The sequence below is a fragment of the Erigeron canadensis genome, chromosome 1 (assembly GCF_010389155.1).
Source record: "Erigeron canadensis isolate Cc75 chromosome 1, C_canadensis_v1, whole genome shotgun sequence".
Lineage (NCBI taxonomy): Eukaryota > Viridiplantae > Streptophyta > Magnoliopsida > Asterales > Asteraceae > Erigeron > Erigeron canadensis.
The window spans coordinates 31,735,540-31,756,835 of record NC_057761.1 but is presented as its reverse complement, the minus strand read 5'-3'; the positions used below and the strand labels follow the sequence as shown (position 1 = coordinate 31,756,835).

The following is a 21,296-nucleotide window of genomic DNA, read 5'->3' as shown; positions in this document are numbered from 1 at the left end:
CAATAACCCTTGGCAACTAATCTAGCTTTGTTTCTGACAACGTTGCCATCTTCATCCATCTTGTTCCGGTAGACCCACCTCGTTCCAATGGGTTCTCTCTTTAACCCTGGAGGACAAGGAACAAGCTCCCAAACATTGTTCCTTTCGAACTGGTTGAGTTCTTCTTGCATAGCTTCAACCCAGCTTGGATCTGCCATAGCCTCGTCAATCTTCTTCGGTTCAATTAGTGATAAGAAGGTGACGTTCAAGCATTGATCACTTGTGGCTCTTCTAGTCTGAACCCCACTATCTGGATTGCCAATAATCTGCTCAATGGGATGAGCAGCAGTCCATTTAGTGTATTGACTAGGTTGGTATATACAACATCAGTGCAAGACACCTGACGATCTCCAACTGTTGCAGCAACAGGAGGAGAATCAGTCCAAACTACTTCAACTTCATCATTATTGTCAACTGAAGAGTTAACATGATTATCTTCAAACAAAGGTATCTCTTGAAGAACTGGAGAAGCTTGAACTGGTTCTGATGTTGTTGTGGCACGCACATCAGATCCAATTACCAGTTTTTCAGGTAGGTTAAAACTGATAGAAGGATAGAATGAGGTGTCACAGAAGTTCTTCTTTACCTTAACTGGTTCCAAGACTTGGTGTTTGGAAACATTTTCTGGTGTACTAACTGATTGATGAACCTGATCAGATACACCAAAATCAACTGGGACAACTGAAGATAAATCAAGGGTTGGTCTTTTGTTGATTGCTTCATTTGATTCATCGAACGTGACATGAATTGTCTCATGTACCTTTTGGAGTCTATAATTATAAACTCTATAGGCTTTTCTAATATTTGAATACCCCACAAAGACACCTTCGTCAGCTTTTGCATCAAATTTTCCCAACTGACTGGAATCGTTTAAAATGTAAACTGGACAGCCAAATACATGGAAATATCCAACATTTGGCTTACGATTCCTGAGGACTTCATAGGCAGTCTTCCTATGTCTCTTGACATAAACTGACCGGTTTTGGGTGTGACACGCAGTTGCTACAGCTTCAGCCCAAAAACAGGTGGGAAGACCAGATTCAGATAACATACTTCTGGCAGCTTCAATCAATGTGCGATTCTTCCTTTCAACCACACCATTTTGTTCTGGAGAACGAGCTGACGAGAAGTTTTGAGAAACGCCAGTGTCAGTGCAAAATGTCTCCAATTCTTTATTCATGAATTCTGTACCGTTATCACTTCGCAACTGACAAACTTTCTTGGTAAACTTGAGCTCAATTCGCTTGATGAGAGAGATAATTTCACCAGATGCATCACTCTTTGATCTGATAAATATCACCCAACAAAATCTGGTGTATTCATCGACCACAACCAAAGTGTACCTTTTACCAGCTTTAGTTTGAACATTCACTGGACCAAAAAGGTCCATATGAAGCATGTGAAGAGGTTCAGTGATGCTGAAATTCTGTTTGGTCTTGAAACTGGCTCTTTTCTTTTTGCCCATTTCACACCCTGGACATGGCTTCTCCCTTTTAAAGGAAAACAAAGGTATCCCATCAACTAGTTGCTTTCTTGACAACTTGTTAATATTTTTGAAGTTAAGATGGGATAACCGTTTATGCCACAGCCAGTTGGTGTCCTCATCAGCCTTGACATAGAAACAATGCTCTTTTGGAGTAGGCTCCATGTTCATGATGTACACATTCCCTTTTCTTGGTGCAATCATTACTACCTTCCAATCCTTGTTAAAAACAGTGCCTTGAGCAATGTCGAACAGTACCCTATATCCATCATCACAAAGTTGACTGACACTTATCAGGTTATATTTCAAACCATTTACAAATGCAACCTTAGTGAATTGAATCTGCCCATTGTCAACAACACCATATCCTTCAGTTTTCCCACTTCCATCATTACCAAATGTCACTGCAGGTCCATCACATGCAGTGAACTCTTCCAGCAGGGGCTTACATCCGGTCATAGTCCGGCCAGCTGCGCTGTCCAGATACCAAATATTTTGTTTCGATCGCCCTGCACACCCAAGTTAGTGATCAGTTATTTTTGTGAACCCATCTTTTCTTGATGGGTCCACTGGACTTCTTCTGAGAAGTCCCATGTGCTTGACTAGGTGTTGAACTGGATGAGGAAACTGGAGGGTTCTCTCCAGTTTCTGGAATAAAAACAATTGGTTTCAGTGGAACATTGACCTCCTTTTTCTTTTCGATGTATGCTCCTTTCTGAGCAGATTGTTTTATCTTTTGTTTTTGAGGAGGAGTTTTGACAATTTGTTTTTCAACAGAAGAGGATGCACCTCCTTCCAAATTCTTAATTCTGGCAGTACAACTTTGTACCTGCCTTGACAAATTTTGGATTTGATTTTCCATTCTTACCAAAATGTTTTTTTCTTCAGGCTGCTGGCCTTTGGACTTTGGCTCAGCGGGGGTTTTAGTCTTTAGAGTTGAGGACTCACTTGACTTATGAGGTAAAGGATTGTCACCATATTCCTTTTTAACTGGAGCTTTAGCCTTCTTGGCTCCAGTTTTGACCTCAACAGGGTTGGTCTTAGTGGATTCAGATTTGATTGTGCCAGAGGAATCATAAGGTGTTTCAATTTTAACAGATTCTGGCAATTGGTGAATTGTGGGTAAAACAGCTGCCATCTGAAGATCACCAGATTTCCAGGCAGTTTTTTGAGCATCAATGGTTTTAGAAAAAGCGTCATAATTTTTACCAGATGCTTGAACCCAAGAATTAATAACCATATGTTCTTTTCAAGATCAAATTTCAGTTTTTGGTTATCTCTTTCCAATGCCTCGTTTTTCAAATCTGACTCTTTAAGAGCCAACTGGACACTTTGCAAATCATTTACTTGACTTTTCATGTTGTTTAATTCAACCAAAACTGTTTCTAAATATCTTTCACAGTCAGTTCTCATGGTTTCAACAAATAACAAGTCATCATTCAATGATTCAGCAATATCCAATTTCAGTTCTGAATCAATTTCGATATCATAATCCCTTACCTTCTTTAAAATGATATCAACCCATCTTCCAGATACAACATCATCCTTCACCACTGGTTGTTGACTCTCCAATGCCATGAAACACATATCTCTAATCTCTTCTTCATCATCAGATGAATCATCAGAGAGTTCCCATTTCCCTTCAGTTTGAGCCATCATGCACTTGTTCTTTTCTTTCTCATTATTTTGTTCAAGAGACATGAGAGCAATCTGGGCCTTAAGTTTCTTGTATTTGGCCTTATAATCATCAGTTTTAACAAAGTTTGGGACAATAGGACCAGTTTGGTAGTTCATCTGACTAGATCTGCATTCCTTCATGAAATGGCCTTTCTTACCACATTTATAGCAGGTAAGATTAGCCTTATCCATTGAGATTGAATTGGAAGCATTATTGGACCCATTAAATCGATTAGATTTATGCTTAAACCTATTAAAGGTTTTAGCAATCATGGCAACCAGATCATCATCGTCAGTTTCCTCACAACCATCACTGAGATTAGTGGTTAGACCAGAGTTCAAAAAGTTGTTTAACATTTCCTTCATAGAATGTGACTGGACATTCTCAGTAGATATTAAAGCAGCACAAGGTTGCCCAGAAAAGTTGGCAGCCTTGGAACTCTGAGCATGGTTTAAAGCATCTTGTTCAGCGAGTAATCTTGCAGCATCATTATCTTCAGTAAATCTGAAGGCTCCATAAAGAGAGGCAAGAGTATGGCTATGCAAGGTCTTTCCTTGTCTTAAGACAAGAACCATGTGTGCCCATTTGGATGGCAAAACATCACAGAATTTTTCAAGAAGAATATCCTTATCCTTCTCCACTCCCAAGCCTCTAAGTTGATTAATTAGGCCAGTAAATCTGGTATAAGTACCAGTTAAACTTTCATTGGGAAGAGCAAAGAAGGATTCATACTTCTTGTTGAGAGCAACCTTTCTAGTGACAATGGTGTCATTTCCTCCTTCAAACTGGAGAACTAATTCATCCCACATAGATTTTGCACTTGGAAATAGCACAAGAGTAGGAATTAGTTCCTCAGGTATAGCAGAAAGAATCATGTTTTTCAGTTTGGTATCAAGATCAACCAATCTGCGATCCTCATCTGACCAATGTTCCTCAGATTTTTCCCTGGTGCCTCTTCTCCCAGTGGGGTCGAGAAGAGGGCTAACACCACTGGACATGGGTGTATATGGCCCATCCTTAAGGATTTTCAACATATACCTCTCTATCCCACCAAAATGCAAGAGCATTCTAGCCTTCCATGTACCAAATGTCTCACCATTCCCATCGAATTTGGGAACAGGAGAGTTGGAGTAATGTACATGAACGTGGTTAGCTCCAGGAGTAGGAGGAGGAGGAGGAGGGTTAGTATTTAAAGGAGTAGCAATATTAGGATTAGATTCATTTGGACCAGAACCATTCTCACCTTCAGCAGCCATCGAAGCAGACCTAGGTTATAGAATTGAAACAATTCAACCTGCCTGCTCTGATACCACTTTTTAGTCCCAACTATCACTAGATGGGTGCTGAAGACACCTCTATGTCGATGGTGAGTGAACTTTGCAACACGATCAATTAATCTGGATGTGACCAGTTTAGTTTGATCGTGTACCAGGTTAACTGGAATTAAGTATTAAAGTGACAGAATATTAATACATGCAATAATATAAATGACGAGTATATAAACTGGTGAGACAATATGTAATTTTCAAGTGTATTTTATTTATTACTTGTTTAAATAAAATACAAGGTTGTTGCGGAACCAAGATAATACAAGAATGTAAATATCCTAACAACCCATGAATTACAATTGATCTAAACTTGGAAATTCTCCTAAACAATCGAAACACTTAGAGTTGTGAAATGTTTCTTTTTGCGATTGAGAGAATATTGCACAAGTTCACCAATATTGCAGAATATATGTATTTGCAAAGTTATTGAAACAGCTTGTGCAAGGACCTCTATTTATAGTCGAAGATTGAGCATGGGGATCTCAACTTCGATGTACAAATATGGTTGACAGCACACAAAAGTATTGTTTAAATAATCCTTTGTGTGTGTTAAATAAAGTAAGACAAAAGGTTACTTTATTCAACCACTCTACATCTTTGTATCTTTATCCAAAGACAATATCATTGTCCGGTTAAAAGGATGTAGAGTAAAAAGGTCCTCCTCGTAATCAGTGTAAAGCTTTGTAAGAGCATTTACACTGGAGGATTCTCCAGTTGATTGATCTGGTAGATTGTCAACTGGGCTTCGCTGCCATTGCCAATCTCAATCTTCCATTTGTTGTCTTTGACTTCAACTGGAAGGTCTTCAGATTCTAGTCGTCTGATCTCAACTGGAGGAAGTCATCAGTTGCTAAACCTGTATAATGCAACTGGACTTCTAATATTTCGGACAATTCCTCATGCTCTCCAGATGTCACTGGAGAGCTCCAGTTTAGTTAAAACTGGACCTAACAATATCCCTGCCAAGAAAACCAATACCATAGCCAACACCATCTATCACGCTTTCATAAGACGAAAGTTTAAGAATATCAAGAAGTGTAGATTCTGAGTCTTGTGAACAGAGGAATAGTGAACCAATGGGAAGTGGGACTGGAGAACCCAAAACCTGGCTCACAAGTAGTGCAACAAGATCAGGAACTGACACATAACTTGGTGGTTTAGCAATTAGTATACAAGTCTTTGAACGGTCAACATAGTAGAATGCTTGTTGACTGCGCCCTGTTTTCCATTCCGGGATAAGGGACTCCTTCGATGCAAGAGTGATGTCCAGAGGCTCTGGAAGAAGCCAATATCGGGTGTTGATGCAGCGCACAAACTTTAATCTTTGTGTAACAGATTCAAGTGATCTTTGTAGTGCCAGAAAATCAGGAGTTTTAAACCCACTAGTACTGATGGGGATACTTTTGAGAACACTTGATACAGCAACCTGAAATGACCTATTCAACAACTTCATTTTGACAGCAGCCAATGAAATGGACCCGATAACATCAAGAGTCTGAAGGTGTTCAGCCTGATCAAGCTCCTGAATTATAAATGATGACATGAGACCATATTGTCTAAACCTCAAGTATAAAAAAGAAAATAGAAATGGTGACCTCAAAGTATAAAAAAGAACTTCCCAAGAGTACTCCGGTGGAACCAAGCTTTCTGTGGTAAGGATGGAAGCAGTGGTCCATGCAAGGGGCCAGTCTTTCAACAAAACGGCTTCACTATATGAACAAAGCACTCTTTTAACCCCTTTCTTTCCGCTTTCAAAAGGGAATCCGAACTCTGCAGGGATGCATGCAATCTTGCCAAATATATTGCAGAAGTTGGGGCTATACAAAAGTGCAAACCTTTCAAATACCACATTGATAAGAGTTTTAGCCAAGGACCAAACTTGTGCAGAAACTTCATGTGTAGTTTCAGAAAAGTCTCGACTGTCGTTATCTACAACCCCTACTACATGCTTCATACTTTCAGCTCCAAGGAACTCTACTCTTCTAGCACATTCAAGCACAATATCAGCATCACTAGTGTTTTGAAGGCCAGTTTTCCTCAAAATGTTGAGCCATCCATCTGAAATGAACCTTTCTCCAGGAAACTTATGAACATCACCAGAGAAAATTGATGTTAATAGTTCATCAGCAGGATCAAATAAGTGTTTGGGTTTATGTAGGTCCCCGTCAGCACCCGTTACAAATCTGGTCTCCTTTAATGCTTCAACGACCGATGAATCTTGTTGGAGATCCTGCCAGTTTGCATAAAGATATTGCAATATTTCCTCCTGTTCCGACAGAGAGTTCTCTTCAAACCTGGCCCATATCTGTTTCTCGGACACTCCAAGAGCAGCTCTTAGCATTACATCCTCCTTTGTGCCATAAGAGACACATTGCTTAAAACTCTCACAACGCCCTAGACTCATCCTTCAAAGATCCCTTTTAGGGCCACATCTGACAAAGATTAACCAATGACTAATCAATCCCCTAAAACAACCCCAATGTTTAAATATTCAAACACACCCACATAGATTAAAATTAAAAAATAAAAAAATCTCATATTCACTCTTACGTGGAACTCTAGAAGGACAATTCACCAAGGACGAAAGAAAGACATATCAAGCCTAATGGTGTTCACTTGTCAATCTTTGAAGGACAAGACAAGGACAAGTGGAGGACGGAGGCACTATGAGTGCTCTTAGAGCATTCACGGTCGTAGATACTCATCCTCCAAAAACTAGTCCCTGTCAGCACCACATCAGCCCAAGGACTAACCAAAGACTAATCCCCCAAAACACCCATAATGCAAGGACTAGTCTGGGACCCACCATTTATTTCACCACATATATTTTGAGATAATTAATAATAATAATAATATAAAATTAATAATAATAATAACTATGATATAAGGGTTTAAATTTAAAATTAATAATAGTAATAACTATTGGGTGGTTTATAAACTTACATATAACATAGGGGTGTAAATTAATAATATAAATAAATTAATGCATCAAAGGCTCACAGCCACTCAGCCACCACCATCTGCATCTTCTTCGTTCCCCCTCCTCTTGCCGGAAAACATGGCCCGCCGGAAAACATGGCTATTTTTTTCAGCCATCACTACACACAGATATATACATATATAACAAATATATATATACTAAATACCTAAAAAAACAAAACTCTTTGCGCTTGTCTCTGTGGGAACAGATGACTCGAAAACGAACCAAGGACGAGTGACACCTAGTGGTGTGCACTCGTCCTCCACTCAAAAACGAACCAAGAACGAGTGGGAACGAGCCCACTGTGATTGCTCTTAGAATTATGAACTCATGAACTCGTATTTATATCTATAGACTTACATATATTTTTGTCGTTGTTATGTTAATTTATTCAAATGGGTACTAGATGTTATGTTTTTGTTGGTATTTATCTAAAGTGTACTAGGTTGTATGTTTTGTTATTCTAACCGATTTCTTAATGTAGCCAGGTATGGTTACTTACCCGTTGCACTCTTCAGCTTTTTTATTTGGTCGAAAGTCCTTATGAAAACAATCTCTCCATCCTTGCAATTCAACGATTGCTTGTTGTTGTAGACTTACATATATTTTAAGAAATAAGAAGTATATAGTGTTCATTAAATCCTCCTATCCATTTAACTTGTGTAATTCTCAATATATGTGAATTAACCTAAAATTTTCATTTAAGATGTCAAATTTCAATAAATCTTGAGATTATAATTTGATAAAACTCATTTCATAGATAAAATTCAAATGAATTGTTTTAAAAGAAAATACACTTACAATACCTTCTTCATCATTCTTTCACAGCGACTTGTATTTAGGGCCTTGAGATATATGGAGTTTGAGAAATTGTATTCGGCAAAAGCACTATGCATGGTTTACACCCAAATTCAGAAGCTGACAAAAGTTTGGGGATTTCATAGACACCTCGAATTAGGATCGCGGCATCGTGGCACTGGACCCTAAAATTCGGTATGATTTATTCCAATCGCTTTCGTTTCAAATTTTATTAACCTTAGAAAATTTTAAAACAAATTTATAAAATAAGTTTATATTTCTCTTTAAGTTTTATGAAAACACATAGGGGTTCATCTTTTAACATAAAATTATACCCCTGCCTTCAGAAATTTACAAGATAAACCTAATAAATCCTACTCACGTAATTCCCATGATCTGTACAAACTTTTTCCCTATGAAAGGAAAATTTTCTCCTCTCTCATCTCCTTTTCATTTTAAGTTAACTAAACAATAAAGTATAAATTTAATAAAATCTTTCATCCATCTCTTTTTATATCACTTTACTTCTTTCAATAAAAAAATAACACAAAAATATTATAACATTTTCTAGTTTCTTTTCATTTCATTTTATTAAATAAAACTAAAAAACTATAGTGTTAGAGCACCTAAATAAAACATATAGTTATTCTCTCTTTTTTAAAAGGTATATAGGTTACACTTATTATACTACTTGGTAATATATAATTTGGTGTTGTTACAAAAGTGAATAATGATATACAAATCACTCTCTCCACGCAATATTTATAAATCTAAAACTTTTATATTGTCATTGGTAAGTTTTGAAAATATAAATTTGCTTAATTGAATTTTTAAATATTAAAAAAAAATGCCTAAATGACATTCATACCAGATTTCCAATATATTGCATGGGTATATTTTCTTTACGAATTATCTTAATTTTTGAAGTTCATACAATTATCAAGTTTAGAGCCAAGATATATTTGAAGTTAACATAACTACTTCCACTGTCCCATTTTAATTTTTCTATTTTGACTGGTCAAGTCTTTTTTTCTAGACTTTGACCGTAAATATCTTTATTTGTGTTATATATTAGTTGATGAAAGTTATATCAATGAAAAATACATTTAAAACTTAATCATTTCATATATGTTATATCAAGTATTATGTAACACAAACAAAAAAGTTTACGGTCAAAATTAAATGAAAAAGACTCATTAAATCAAATTAGGATACTTAATGTGAGACGAATGAAGTATGAACTAAACCGTATTTGTATAAAAAAAAATACAAAAAGTAAATTGAAACAAAAGTTAACATATAACAAAGCATAAATATAAAATAATATACAATTGTTAGACTAACATATATAAAGATTAACCACTAAAAAGAAATAAAATCAAAATATAAAAATTAACATAAAATATATTTAAACTTTCTAAAAGTTGAAAGCGGATCTATGAAATCAAAACAAAAAGAAAAACCCAAAAATAAATGAGAAATTCATAACAAAAATAATTTATTATAAAGTAAAAATTAATATTAAATTTTAAAAAAGGAGCGTTTATCTTCTTTTTAAGTCCACTATAATATTTGATTAGTTAGTTGATTGAAAGATAGTTTATTTAAGCCATGTTTGTTTTTTTCAAGAGATTTGTTTCTGAATCTGAATAACACTTCTGAAAGTTAAGAGGTGATTGTCTAAAATATAAATGATAATAACGGTTTGTTTTTTTAACGTCTGAATAGATATAAACATCTAAACGGCTTGTTATTGTAAATAATATCTTTGTCTCTCATGGTCATCTATATGTAGATGATATCACGCTCCATTTATACTTGTCACTCTCATCCTTATTCCGTCTATAAAACGCTAGAGAACAAAGGCAACAAACATGTATGATTTTTTCTTCTTGCAGGTGCAATCACTGGTTGTGAGTTATCGTTCCCGGTGAGTGATGGTAGGTTGTTTCTGGTGGGTGGTTTCCGGTGGTATTGAGCGAAAGAAGAAATCACGTTGGGTAATGATCATCGTGGATGACCAAATCAGTTAAGAAAACCATGTTTTGTATTATTATATGTTTTCAGAATAAAAAAGAGGTATAAAAAACTCTCATTGAATTTAATATAGCTAAGAGGTTTCAACCTTTGAATCTGAACAAAAAACAAACGGTGGGAACAAATGAAACCTCTGACTTGGCTAGAGCTAAGAGGAAGTTCAGAGTTTTTATGTGAAAACTTAACAAATAGAGTTTTGTTAATGACAGCCCTAAGGGTTGTCAGTTTTAATTAATTTGATGTATTAAAATTTGTACTTTGTCTTGCGAAAATTTATGGAGCGGTTATTGATATATAAAGTATTACTTTGTATACATATAATAAGTTGTTAATGACAACCCTTAGGACTGTCATTATCATTTTCCAAACAAATAAGTCCTTAGCAGTAAAAATCTAAAAAATAAAGATGATTGTAAGAAAACAATCCAAAGGTTATAATTTATTCATGCTTTTCATCCAGGGTTGTTTAAAAAAAAAACAAAAGAAATCAGGGTTCTTTTATTGTTATTGAGACTTGAGAGATAGGAAATAAAATTAAAAAATAAAAAAAATTAAAAAAAAATAAACATCGTACCGACATCAACGAAAACATTATGATAGCGCGTCAATTACACTCCAAAAATGCATCTAACGAGTTACACTACCAGAAATTATGTGTAGGAAGTCTTGTCGTTTTGGTGGCATGGCCGGGCGGACGTCCTATCACTCGCTCATCGTCATCATCATCAATTGTTTCCATATATGATTCAGTGCCATCCCTTCACACATGTTTCATTTTTTATTTTCATTTTCATATAACTGTTATCATTTATATGAAATTGTGTGTTCTGAATTAATTATTGAAGCATTACGAGTATTTATTTATTTATGGGAATTAAAAGTTAATTGCACACATTCAAGCACCCTTTATTTGTTGTGTATTAAAAAAAATTAGTTCAATCTTTAAATTTTCCAATTTTTGATTGAACTTTTTGAGTCATGGGTTGTATATGTTCAAAAGAGTTTTGGGCTAATTACAAACCTTTGGATCATGATCACGTAGGATCTAAGCTTGTTGCTGCAAACGATGCCAGCGAATCGACCTCCTTTTTAGATTTGGACATAAGAGAAGATCGCCAACTTTTACCTATTTGTGAAACTGTTAGTCGAATACAGGATACTAATTTAAATGCATCCGTAAAGTTGTCAAATGAGCAATGTGTCTTATCTTATGGCACAAAGGAGGGTGTAATGCGAAGTGCTGCCCTTGGGGTGTCCGAGTTGAAAGGGAGACGCATATGGGTCACGTTTGAAGAGAAGTCTCGGTCAGAACAGGAGGAAATATTGCAATATCTTTATATGAACTGGCAGGATCTCCAACAAGATTCTTCGGTTGTTGAAGCGTTAAAGGAGACCAAGTTTGTAACGGGTGCTGACGGAGACCTACATAAACCCAAACACTTGTTTGATCCTGCTGATGAACTATTAACATCAGTTTTCTCTGGTGATGTTCATAAGTTTCCCGGAGAAAGGTTCATTTCAGATGAATGGCTCAACATTTTGAGGAAAACCGGACTTCAAAACACGATGGATGCTAATGTTGTGCTTGAATGTGCCAGAAGAGTAGAGTTTCTTGGAGCCGGAAGTATGAAGCATGTAGTAGGGGTTGTAGATAACGACAGTCGAGACTTTTCTGAAACTACAAACGAAGTTTCTGCGGAAATTTGGTCCTTGGCTGAAACTCTTATCAATGTGGTATTAGAAAGGTTTGCATTTTTGTATAGCCACAACTTCTGCAATATATTTGGCAAGATTGCATGCATCCCTGCAGAGTTCGGATTCCCTTTTGAAAGCGGAAAGAAAGGGGTTAAAAGAGTGCTTTGTTCATACAGTGAAGCCGTTTTGTTGAAAGACTGGCCCCTTGCATGGACCATCGCTCCCATCCTTACCACAGAAAGCTTGGTTCCACCGGAGTACTCTTGGGGAGCTCTTCAATTAAGTAGCCCCCCTCCTTTTACTACAGTTTTAAAACATTTGAAGGTACCATGATGTATTTTCTTTCTTCAGAACTATAAAAAATAATTCCGGTGGATTTAATATAAAAAATTGGCTAATGAGAATTGCAGGTTGAGGTTTGGTGTTCCGACTCGGTCTTTCTTTATAGTGAGGAAGCTTGTTATGAGGTACTTAGTTATCTTGACACAACTTGGGATACACTATCTTCCTCAGGTAATATCTTTACTTTTTTTTTTTTTCATTTTATTTCCTCTTTATGTGGATGTGTTGTCAGAACAATTGAATTATTTCTTATCAGCAGTCTTTACTCTCATCTAGAAAATCATATTTCAATCATTATCACCAAATCACATTAGACTTGAGAATAATTACTACACCATCTGAGTGGCTGTCCACACAGCGTCACTGAAATATGGATATGGATGGATTTTCAAGAATAATCACCCGGTGCGTCCGGTGTTGACACCACTGTAGTCGTCTGCCAAAATCGAACATGGAGCAGGCTACATCTTCTCTAGATGCCAATGTAGAGTATTATAGAGTGGTTCATATTTTTCGGATAATGGATTTACCTTATGCTCCCTTTACATCTATACTCTTTGATTTTCTATTTCTATACTCTTTGTTTTTCTATTTCTATACTCTTGGGTTCTTTTGGTATATATTCATTTACTATATCCTATCCCTAGTACGACTACATTACAATCTCATCCTTTGACCTTGGTTGGCCTCTATTCTAACCACAACTGAATTAGGATACGCCATTGCCAACTATCTCTCATGGGCACCCTCTGTTAGTAACAGTTTTTGGCAATGAGAGTTTTTTACATGATTATATAGAATACATAATGTCACACAACACCCTCTACTATAATCTAATGTCTTATTTGTCTAATAGTTAGAATTTAGTTTAAAGGACAACGCCAACTTGATCACTTGATCAAAAAGGCTGCAGATATAACTGAATCAATGATTTTGACCTTCACAGACCAACTATGAATCATGACTTGTCAACTGAAGATCTGAATGTCATGGACTTGTACTAATGATATACTAAGCCCGAGTATTGACATGTGTATAAAAATATTGAAAAATAGAATTCTTGTTACACTCTGCATCTATGTTGTTAATCACGGTGGTATATCGGTGGTATACCGGTTATCGGTCCTTCCTTAAAATAACAGTCAAAATACCGGTTCCGATATTATCGGTGGTATTTACTACCGGTATTGCTTTTTAAGTTTCAGTTATAACGGTGTTAATACAGGATTTTTGCTTTTCTTTCTTTTGTTCTTGGTGATGGTGATGGTCGATGTTAGTGATGGTTCCATGGCTGTTGATGTCGTCATCAAGTTTAGTTTGTGTGAGATGTCATGTTGTGAGCTTTGGTGAATGTGAGGATTGCGGTGGTGATGATGAAAAAGAAGGATGTGATGGTGGTCTAGATTCTGGAAAGTGAGCTGGATATATATTAAAAGAAAGTGGATTCTGTAAAGTGAGCTGGATATATATCAAAAGAAAGTGAGAAGAAGAGATATACATATAGAATATATTATATTTAATATATGGGTAGTGATATATATACAACAACTTTTTGCCATTCACAACAAATGTATTATACTATACAGTTTACAACTGTATAAAACAAGCATTGTTGTGGATGGCCAAAAATTGTTGTAGATTTATCATTTCCTAAATATAGATAGATACAAGATACATCATACATGATAGAAAAGAATAATAAAAAAAGGAGTAGGTCCAATCCGATGGAAAGCCATCTGTCTTCCAACTTCGCAAGTTTCAATACAAAAATTTCATTTGAACCCCTAAAATCTTGATTTTGTTTATTTTGGCTATTTCTATTTATTAAACTTTGAACATTCTTTTTAAATAATTATAAAAACTTACAAAATTTATTATTTTTATAATCACCGTTATACCATCGATATAACTGATATTTCAAATATCGCTCCTCAACCGTTATAACCGATAATTGAGTATTAACAACATAGCTCTGCATTCGCCTGGTTTGGATTTCTTGGGACGAAAATGTGAATGAACACGTCCTTATTGTTGTGAGATAGGAAAAAGACTAACACTTTCTTTCTTTTTGTTAGATATATCGGAGTTGCGGGATGTATCATTTATTCCGGTGGGCAATACGACACAGTTTGTGAATTGTAGCTCTCTTTTTTACCATTTAAAGATAGACATTAGACCACTTGCATTTGAACTTCCTTTACGCTACCTGCCATTTGTGAGGATTCTTGAAGAACTCGGACTTTATGAAACTCTATCTATTTCTTCTGCAATGATGCTTCTTTCATTTCTTCATAACTCTTGTCGTCATCATCGTCTTGGTCCAAATGAACTTCGGGCAGTGATAGAAATTCTACATTTTCTCTATAATGAAATAACAGAACGTCAGAATCCAGATAGATCTGATTGGGAGTCATTGTTGGTTATTCCTGATGATAGTTGCAGACTTGCTCAGCCAAACTCATGTGTATATATCGATGCCTATGGCTCTTGGTATGTGAAACATATAGATACTTCGAAGCTGAGATTTGTTCACCATGATGTTTCAGAGAGATTGTGTTTGACCTTTGGCATAAGAAAGCTTTGTGATGTTGTTGTGGAGGTACTACACCTAAACAAATGATACTCTGCATATCTTTCTGATGATAGTTGCAGACCCTCTCCATATTTTCTGCAGCTTCTGCTTTTATCCCCCAAAAATATTGTTTTGTTATTTTTGATTTATCGTTCTATTTATAAGCACCGTAATGCATACCAAGCAACCCCCTCTCAGTTAATGATAAGCTCTGAAAATACTCCAATTTGAAACAGTGGAATACTTTTGTGTTCAAATGTCTTCCCAAAAGTTAATGTATAGAAAGAGACATATATGGCACACATATTGGATCAGGGCATTTTCTATTCCAGCTGATGTTCTTAATATTAAGTTCAATCATCTTTTTGCTAGACTTGGGTTCTACAATATGATCTCTCATACTATCATTTATTTTCCAGGAGCTCGATCATGCTGCACACTTTCAGACCCTTGATGGTATTTGGTCGATTGCATTGACTGCCATCAGACTAAAGTTGTTAAATAGGTCATTTCAGGTTGCTATATTTAGTGTTCTCAACAGTGTCTTCAGCAGTACCAGCGACTCTGACACTCCCGATTTTCAGTCAGTACAAAGATCACTTGAATATGTTGCCCAAAGATTGCAATTCGTACAGTGCGTCTACACTCGGTTTTGGCTCCTTCCAAAGTCGCTAGATATCACATGTCTTTCCAAGGAAGTAATGATCCCAGAGTGGGGAAATAGATCCAGTCATTGTGCCCTATACTATGTAGACCGTTCAAGGACTTGTATGCTTATTTCTGAACCACCTAGTTACGTCCCAGTTCTTGATCTTGTTGCACTTGTTGTGAGCCAGGTTTTGGGTTCTCCAGTCCCACTTCCCATTGGTTCACTATTCCTCTGTCCACAAGATTCTGAAACTGCACTTATTGATATTCTCAGACTTTCCTACGATGAAAGAGTGATGGGTGGTGTGGGTCCTGGTACTAGTTTTATTGGCAGGGACGTAATTCCTCAAGATGCCATGCAAGTGCACCTTACACTTCTAAGACCATACCACAAAGGAGAGATAGTGGCATGGCAAGGACAAAATGAAGAGAAGTTGAAGTATGGGAGAATCCCTGAGGATGTAAGAGCATCAGCAGGGGAAGCACTCTATAGATTTAATCTTGAAACTTCTCCTGGGAAGTCTGAAACTATAATTTCTTCACGCGTTTTCTGGTTTGGAAATTTCTCAATTGGTCGCAGGTCTTCCACACAGTTGATGCCCCAAGATGATACCTGTTTTGAGCAACCTGATGGGTCTGGTAGAGTGAAGTTAAGTAATCAGGTTTGTTGGCTTACTTTCTTTTGAGTCATCTAATATCATATTAACTTCCACTTTTGTGAAGCACCGTTTCATATTCACCAGGTAGCAGAACGAATAATTAATTCTGTTGCTCCTTGTTAATTGTGTCTTTATAGTTTTTCGTTTAATAAGTCAACTATAAATGAACACCACTAAACAATTACAAAGGCCCCCAAATGGCAACACCTCTGACTGGAAAGCCTCCCGTAGCCAACCCCCCCCCCCCCCGGGGGGCCCCGCGCCCCCTCTTACTTTTGTCTCTCCAAAAGCATTTGAAACTTTTTTAACCATCATGACCAGCATTTGAGACAACATTAGAGGGCGTATTACCTTTTCCAGTAGGTTTTGGATTTGTATTTTAAGCGTTAAACGAATGTAGGCTGGGCCTTTAATCTAACCAGAGTGCCACTAATGTGGAATTTGAAGATTTGAATCATCACACAAGGCGTTTGTTGAGATTCCTGAGAGGATTAGTGAAGAAGTTAGTGTTGAAATTGTGGTTCAATTCAGTAATAACTCAGTGATGAATGATTTTTTTTGAAAGGTACTCAGTGATGAATGATGATACTGATGTTAGGGAATTAGAAAAGGGAAAAGATGTGGATCTTAATAATGTTAAAGGTAATCTTGATTTTTGGCATCTTAAGGATAAAATTGGGGGTGTAAAGCAAGATATGTTTGTCATTAATAGAGATCAGTTTTTTGCAATGAGAATTTCAGAATCATATGAAGTTAAAGATATAGTAGTTGATGATTTCTCAATGGTGGGCATAAGTTTTTACATAATAAGGAAGCTATATTAGAAGGTATAACATGGCACTTAATGATGGATAGCGCGATAGCTATTCAAGTTAGCCTCTGTAAGTTGACTCAAGTTAACTGGTGTCATAGTCAATCAGCTAGTCTCAATTTTCTGTCGATATGCCGAAGTGGTAATATGATGGAATTCAGATATTTCAATGGGGTTGTATGTAATTTTGGGGACAAAAATCATTTAAGATGGGAGTATTAGGTACTACTCGGATAGTCATTGAAACTTTTGGTGGGATCCCTGGGTGGCTACATCGTTTGGATTATGTAGTAGTTACTTTGAATTATTGCCAATGTATCAGAAACTGCCAAGGATGTAGAGGATTCTGTTGTTAAAAGTATGGGATCGTTGAACTTTGTTGAGAAGAACAATAATGAGTTGACGATTAGTATTTTATGTTTAAGCAGTGAAAATAGTTTACTTGATGGTCTTAATGATCAAGGTGTTAGTCAAAGTCAAAACCTTGAATGGGGAAGATAGGGTTCAGTTTGTGGTTTATCAAGAACATGGGTTGCATTTTGTTGGGATGTATGATAGATCTAATGGTTCTGATGCTCCTGATTATAATGTAGGTGATAATCGTGCAGTTTTAGCTCAAAAACCTCCATTGCTACATGAATAAATCTGCTATTGGTCTTTTATTAGTAATGAGCTATCTACGTCAAGGTAGAGGGATTGACGATATGATACATGGGCTGAATTATGCTTCTGCGGGTGCTGAAATCATCTTTTCTAGCATTGAAGAATTGGATCAGCATATAGCTTTCTCTCAGCAGATTGATCGGGTTATAGCTACCTTCCAGCCGTTCATAATAAGCATGGGAGAAAAGGCGGCTACTGATCATATTTCAAAATCAACTACGTTTCTATCGGGACAAATGATTTTATACATTACTATCTCTGTGATGTGTTGGGTGTACAATTGAAGTATATTTCATGGAGATTTACTAAGTTTTTAGCCAATTAGATAAGACAAGAGATATTGAATTATTATGTTCAACGGGCATTCGAGAAATGCTAAAAATGATGTTAATCATATGCAAAATGGTCAAAGGGTGAAGCAGTCACACTAGCGTGGGAAGGTGGTTCAAGCCTCTGTTAAAGAGATAGCCTTTGACCAGAGATTAAGGTCCACTATGCAGGCTGGTGTTGATCAATTTGTCGATGCTCTTGGCCCTGGAGGAAGGAATGTGATTTTACATGAATACGGTACCCCAAATGTTGTTAATGGAGTTACAATGGCCGGGGCAATCACAGTGTGTGATTGTTATATCAGGCTCGCCCCAGAGGCTGCGGTTAACAAAACTCAGCTTCAGATGTCGCACATTGAACACCCTCTGGACCAAGTAATGTTTAAGCAGACACCTGTACAAATTGATGGTAATGTCAAAAATGTGAAATCATGGCATCATCTGATAGCCGAAACAACAGAATCTCTAGATGATGGCAACGTGCAGACACTTGATAGAGAAGTTAGTATGGTAGAGATGGAAGTTGCATTACTAAAGAAAGATGCAGTCAACCAGGTTCAGGAGTAGTATGCTGTGGCAACAGAAGAAGCTTCAAAGGTGGATGAGGTTTTGTGTTGGGGTTCTTTTCTTGGGTATTCACTTAAGGATCCTGAAACTGAGATGCCATCCAATTAAGTTTGATTTTGTTATGACTTATAACTTCAGCACATAGGTTTATTACAAGTCTTTTTACAATAGATGCTTATAAGGAAACCAATGCTCAGAAGTGCTCTCTTTAGTGGCATTGGCAAGTGGGCAACTAGCTATATCCTCAAAACGCCTCTTCAGATATTCCAGATTACCATTTTTGTGGGCAAAAATGATAATAAGGAGGGAGTATTGTTACATGTCAAATAATTAGTAAGATTGTAGGAAGTTAGTTACAAGGTCGTTAGCGTATGATAGAAGCTGAGTTGGTTAGCCATTGTATAAATATTCATATCGGAGAATCATAATGGGGAGTTTATGTTGATGATGAATTCATTTCTCCTATCTCTATAATTTTCTCTCTAACACCCAGCAAGTAATAAAGCTTATTAATAATAAATTAAATAAACTAGTTAATAAAAACGACACTTCCCCGGTTCCCCCTAACTTTCTGGTTCATATCAATACTCCTGACCCCAAAAGCACCTTGGGGTTGCTTTGAATACACATGATTCTGAGATCCAAGTTCTTCGTTGTGCAAAGCGAGGACCAAAGAAATATTCTCTTTCCAGCCACATTAAAAAAAACGTTGATTGATAGTTTTCATTTAAGCATGTGTTACGAACTTAGGATTATATCAAGTGATTTTTCGGTTGCTTTCCAAGAGGTTTTTTTTTTTCTTCTCATTGTGTGCATCTCTTAGTGTCTCACAAACTTATTATCTTTTTACAGAGACAAGCAATTATAGAACTTGAGCATACTAGTGTATTAAATGAAGAGTTTGCTCAAGCAGTTGAAGAGATGTTGTGTGGTGCTGGAATCAGTCTGGATACGGAGATGCAGAGCCTCATCCAAACAACACTGTCCCTGCACGAACAATTAAAGGAATCTCAGGCAGCAATTCTGCTTGAGCAGGTCTAAGTCTCTACTAATTTATTTTGCATCAAGATTAGTAACTTCTGCAAAATTTGTTTCGGTGGTTCAAGGTCAAGTTGGTCAATTTATTACAAATATGTTGGATTATGCTGGATAAAAAGTTTGAAAGGAAAATATGGCTTCTGTTTTTTTTTCTGATATTATAGATTTTTCTTCACAAAGCTTTGAAAGTTAATTTGCTACATCTGTGTTGCTTAGGTACTAATATTGGATTCCAACACTATGACCATCAAAACTTACCCACCACCCAACAAAGGAAAAAATAGAAAAAAAAAAACAAAAAGAAAAGAAGACAACGTTTCCTAGCAGCAAGACTTGCCCTCCACATAAACCAATTGCTGCACAGTACTCGAAAACGACTTTGTATATCTACTTTTCTATTGCTAGGGATTGTTTATATATGCTGGTTACTCGGGTTTGTAAGATATGGTAAATACTGATTCATTCATATATATATATGTGTGTGGCATGTTACCAGGAAAAGTCGGATATGGCAACAAAGGAAGCTGAGATGGCTAAACTAGCATTGCTCTGCCGAATATGTTTGACCAATGTAACAGATATTACTATAGTTCCCTGTGGGCATGTTCTATGTCTTGGATGCTCATCTGCTGTTTCCCATTGTCCATTTTGTCGGGTCCAACTTTTGTCAACAATCAAAATTTACTGGTCTTGATGAATGGAAGTGGTAAAGATACTAAAGAAGCTTCTTACGGATGTAGTGCATCATTGACCATTTGACCAAGCAAATGAAGTTAGCCTTCACGTTATTTGGGTTATTGGTTATGGATATTCACAAATCATGCGGAAGAGTGAAAAATTCGAATGACGCTTAGATCCTTTTGCATTGGTGAATTTATGCAACGGATGTCCGTTTTAACCCATGGAAGGTTGTTCCTTTATTGTTTCGTCGGGATCTTATTTTTTATATTAGTAGGTGTCATTAGTTTATGTGTTCTATCACTTGTGGTCATGGAAGAGTTCTATTCTTATTTTTCTAGTTCTTGCGTAGCAATTCTTTTTCTTACTTTAATATAATTATAATGCCGTTCAATTGGCAGACCAACCCACGAGGTCTGAGTCCACCACCACACAATCCTGAACCGGGTAAAGCTCTCCCAAAGGAAGAGTGGAATCGGCACAACAGTTTTGATATTTCTTTTTTCAATTTTTTTTCACTAGACAAGGTTTGAACCTTCTATCTCTAATTTCCCAAACTTTTAAGATGCTTTTCGATTTAACTGGAGATATCGCAACGTATAACTTTCATACACATTGAAGATACTTCCACATTTAATCGTCCTTTTGAAAGTTGATGTTTTTTTTTAATTGTACCATACTTGACCACCTAACTTTTGTAAAGCCGTCTCTTTCTTTACATAGAACAAACCAATTTTTATCGGGTAACATTTGCACTGTTGACATCTGAATGGACCAGCACAGAAAAAAATCATCTATTTAAAGCCCATGAATGGAAAGGGGTCAATGTTCAGGTTGCCCGTGTATAGTCGACCCTTTTGGCTCATGTATACATAGCCTATCCCGTATTCCCATGATTATTTCCTAAACATGGCCATCCCAAATTGTTAACCAACTAGTGTATAATATGTG

The 21,296-nt window shown here is 36.5% G+C and overlaps 1 protein-coding gene across 1 annotated transcript; it reads left to right on the top strand.

Moving 5' to 3' along the window:
• Positions 1–11,321: 11,321 nt before the first annotated feature.
• Positions 11,322–20,817, top strand: LOC122589969. Its single transcript, XM_043762299.1, has 6 exons — positions 11,322–12,362; positions 12,449–12,551; positions 14,456–14,979; positions 15,372–16,262; positions 19,482–19,664; positions 20,164–20,817. The coding sequence occupies exons 1-6, from the start codon at positions 11,322–11,324 to the stop codon at positions 20,359–20,361; spliced, it is 2,940 nt and encodes a 979-aa protein (XP_043618234.1). The 3' UTR covers positions 20,362–20,817.
• The last annotated feature ends 479 nt before the right edge of the window (positions 20,818–21,296 follow it).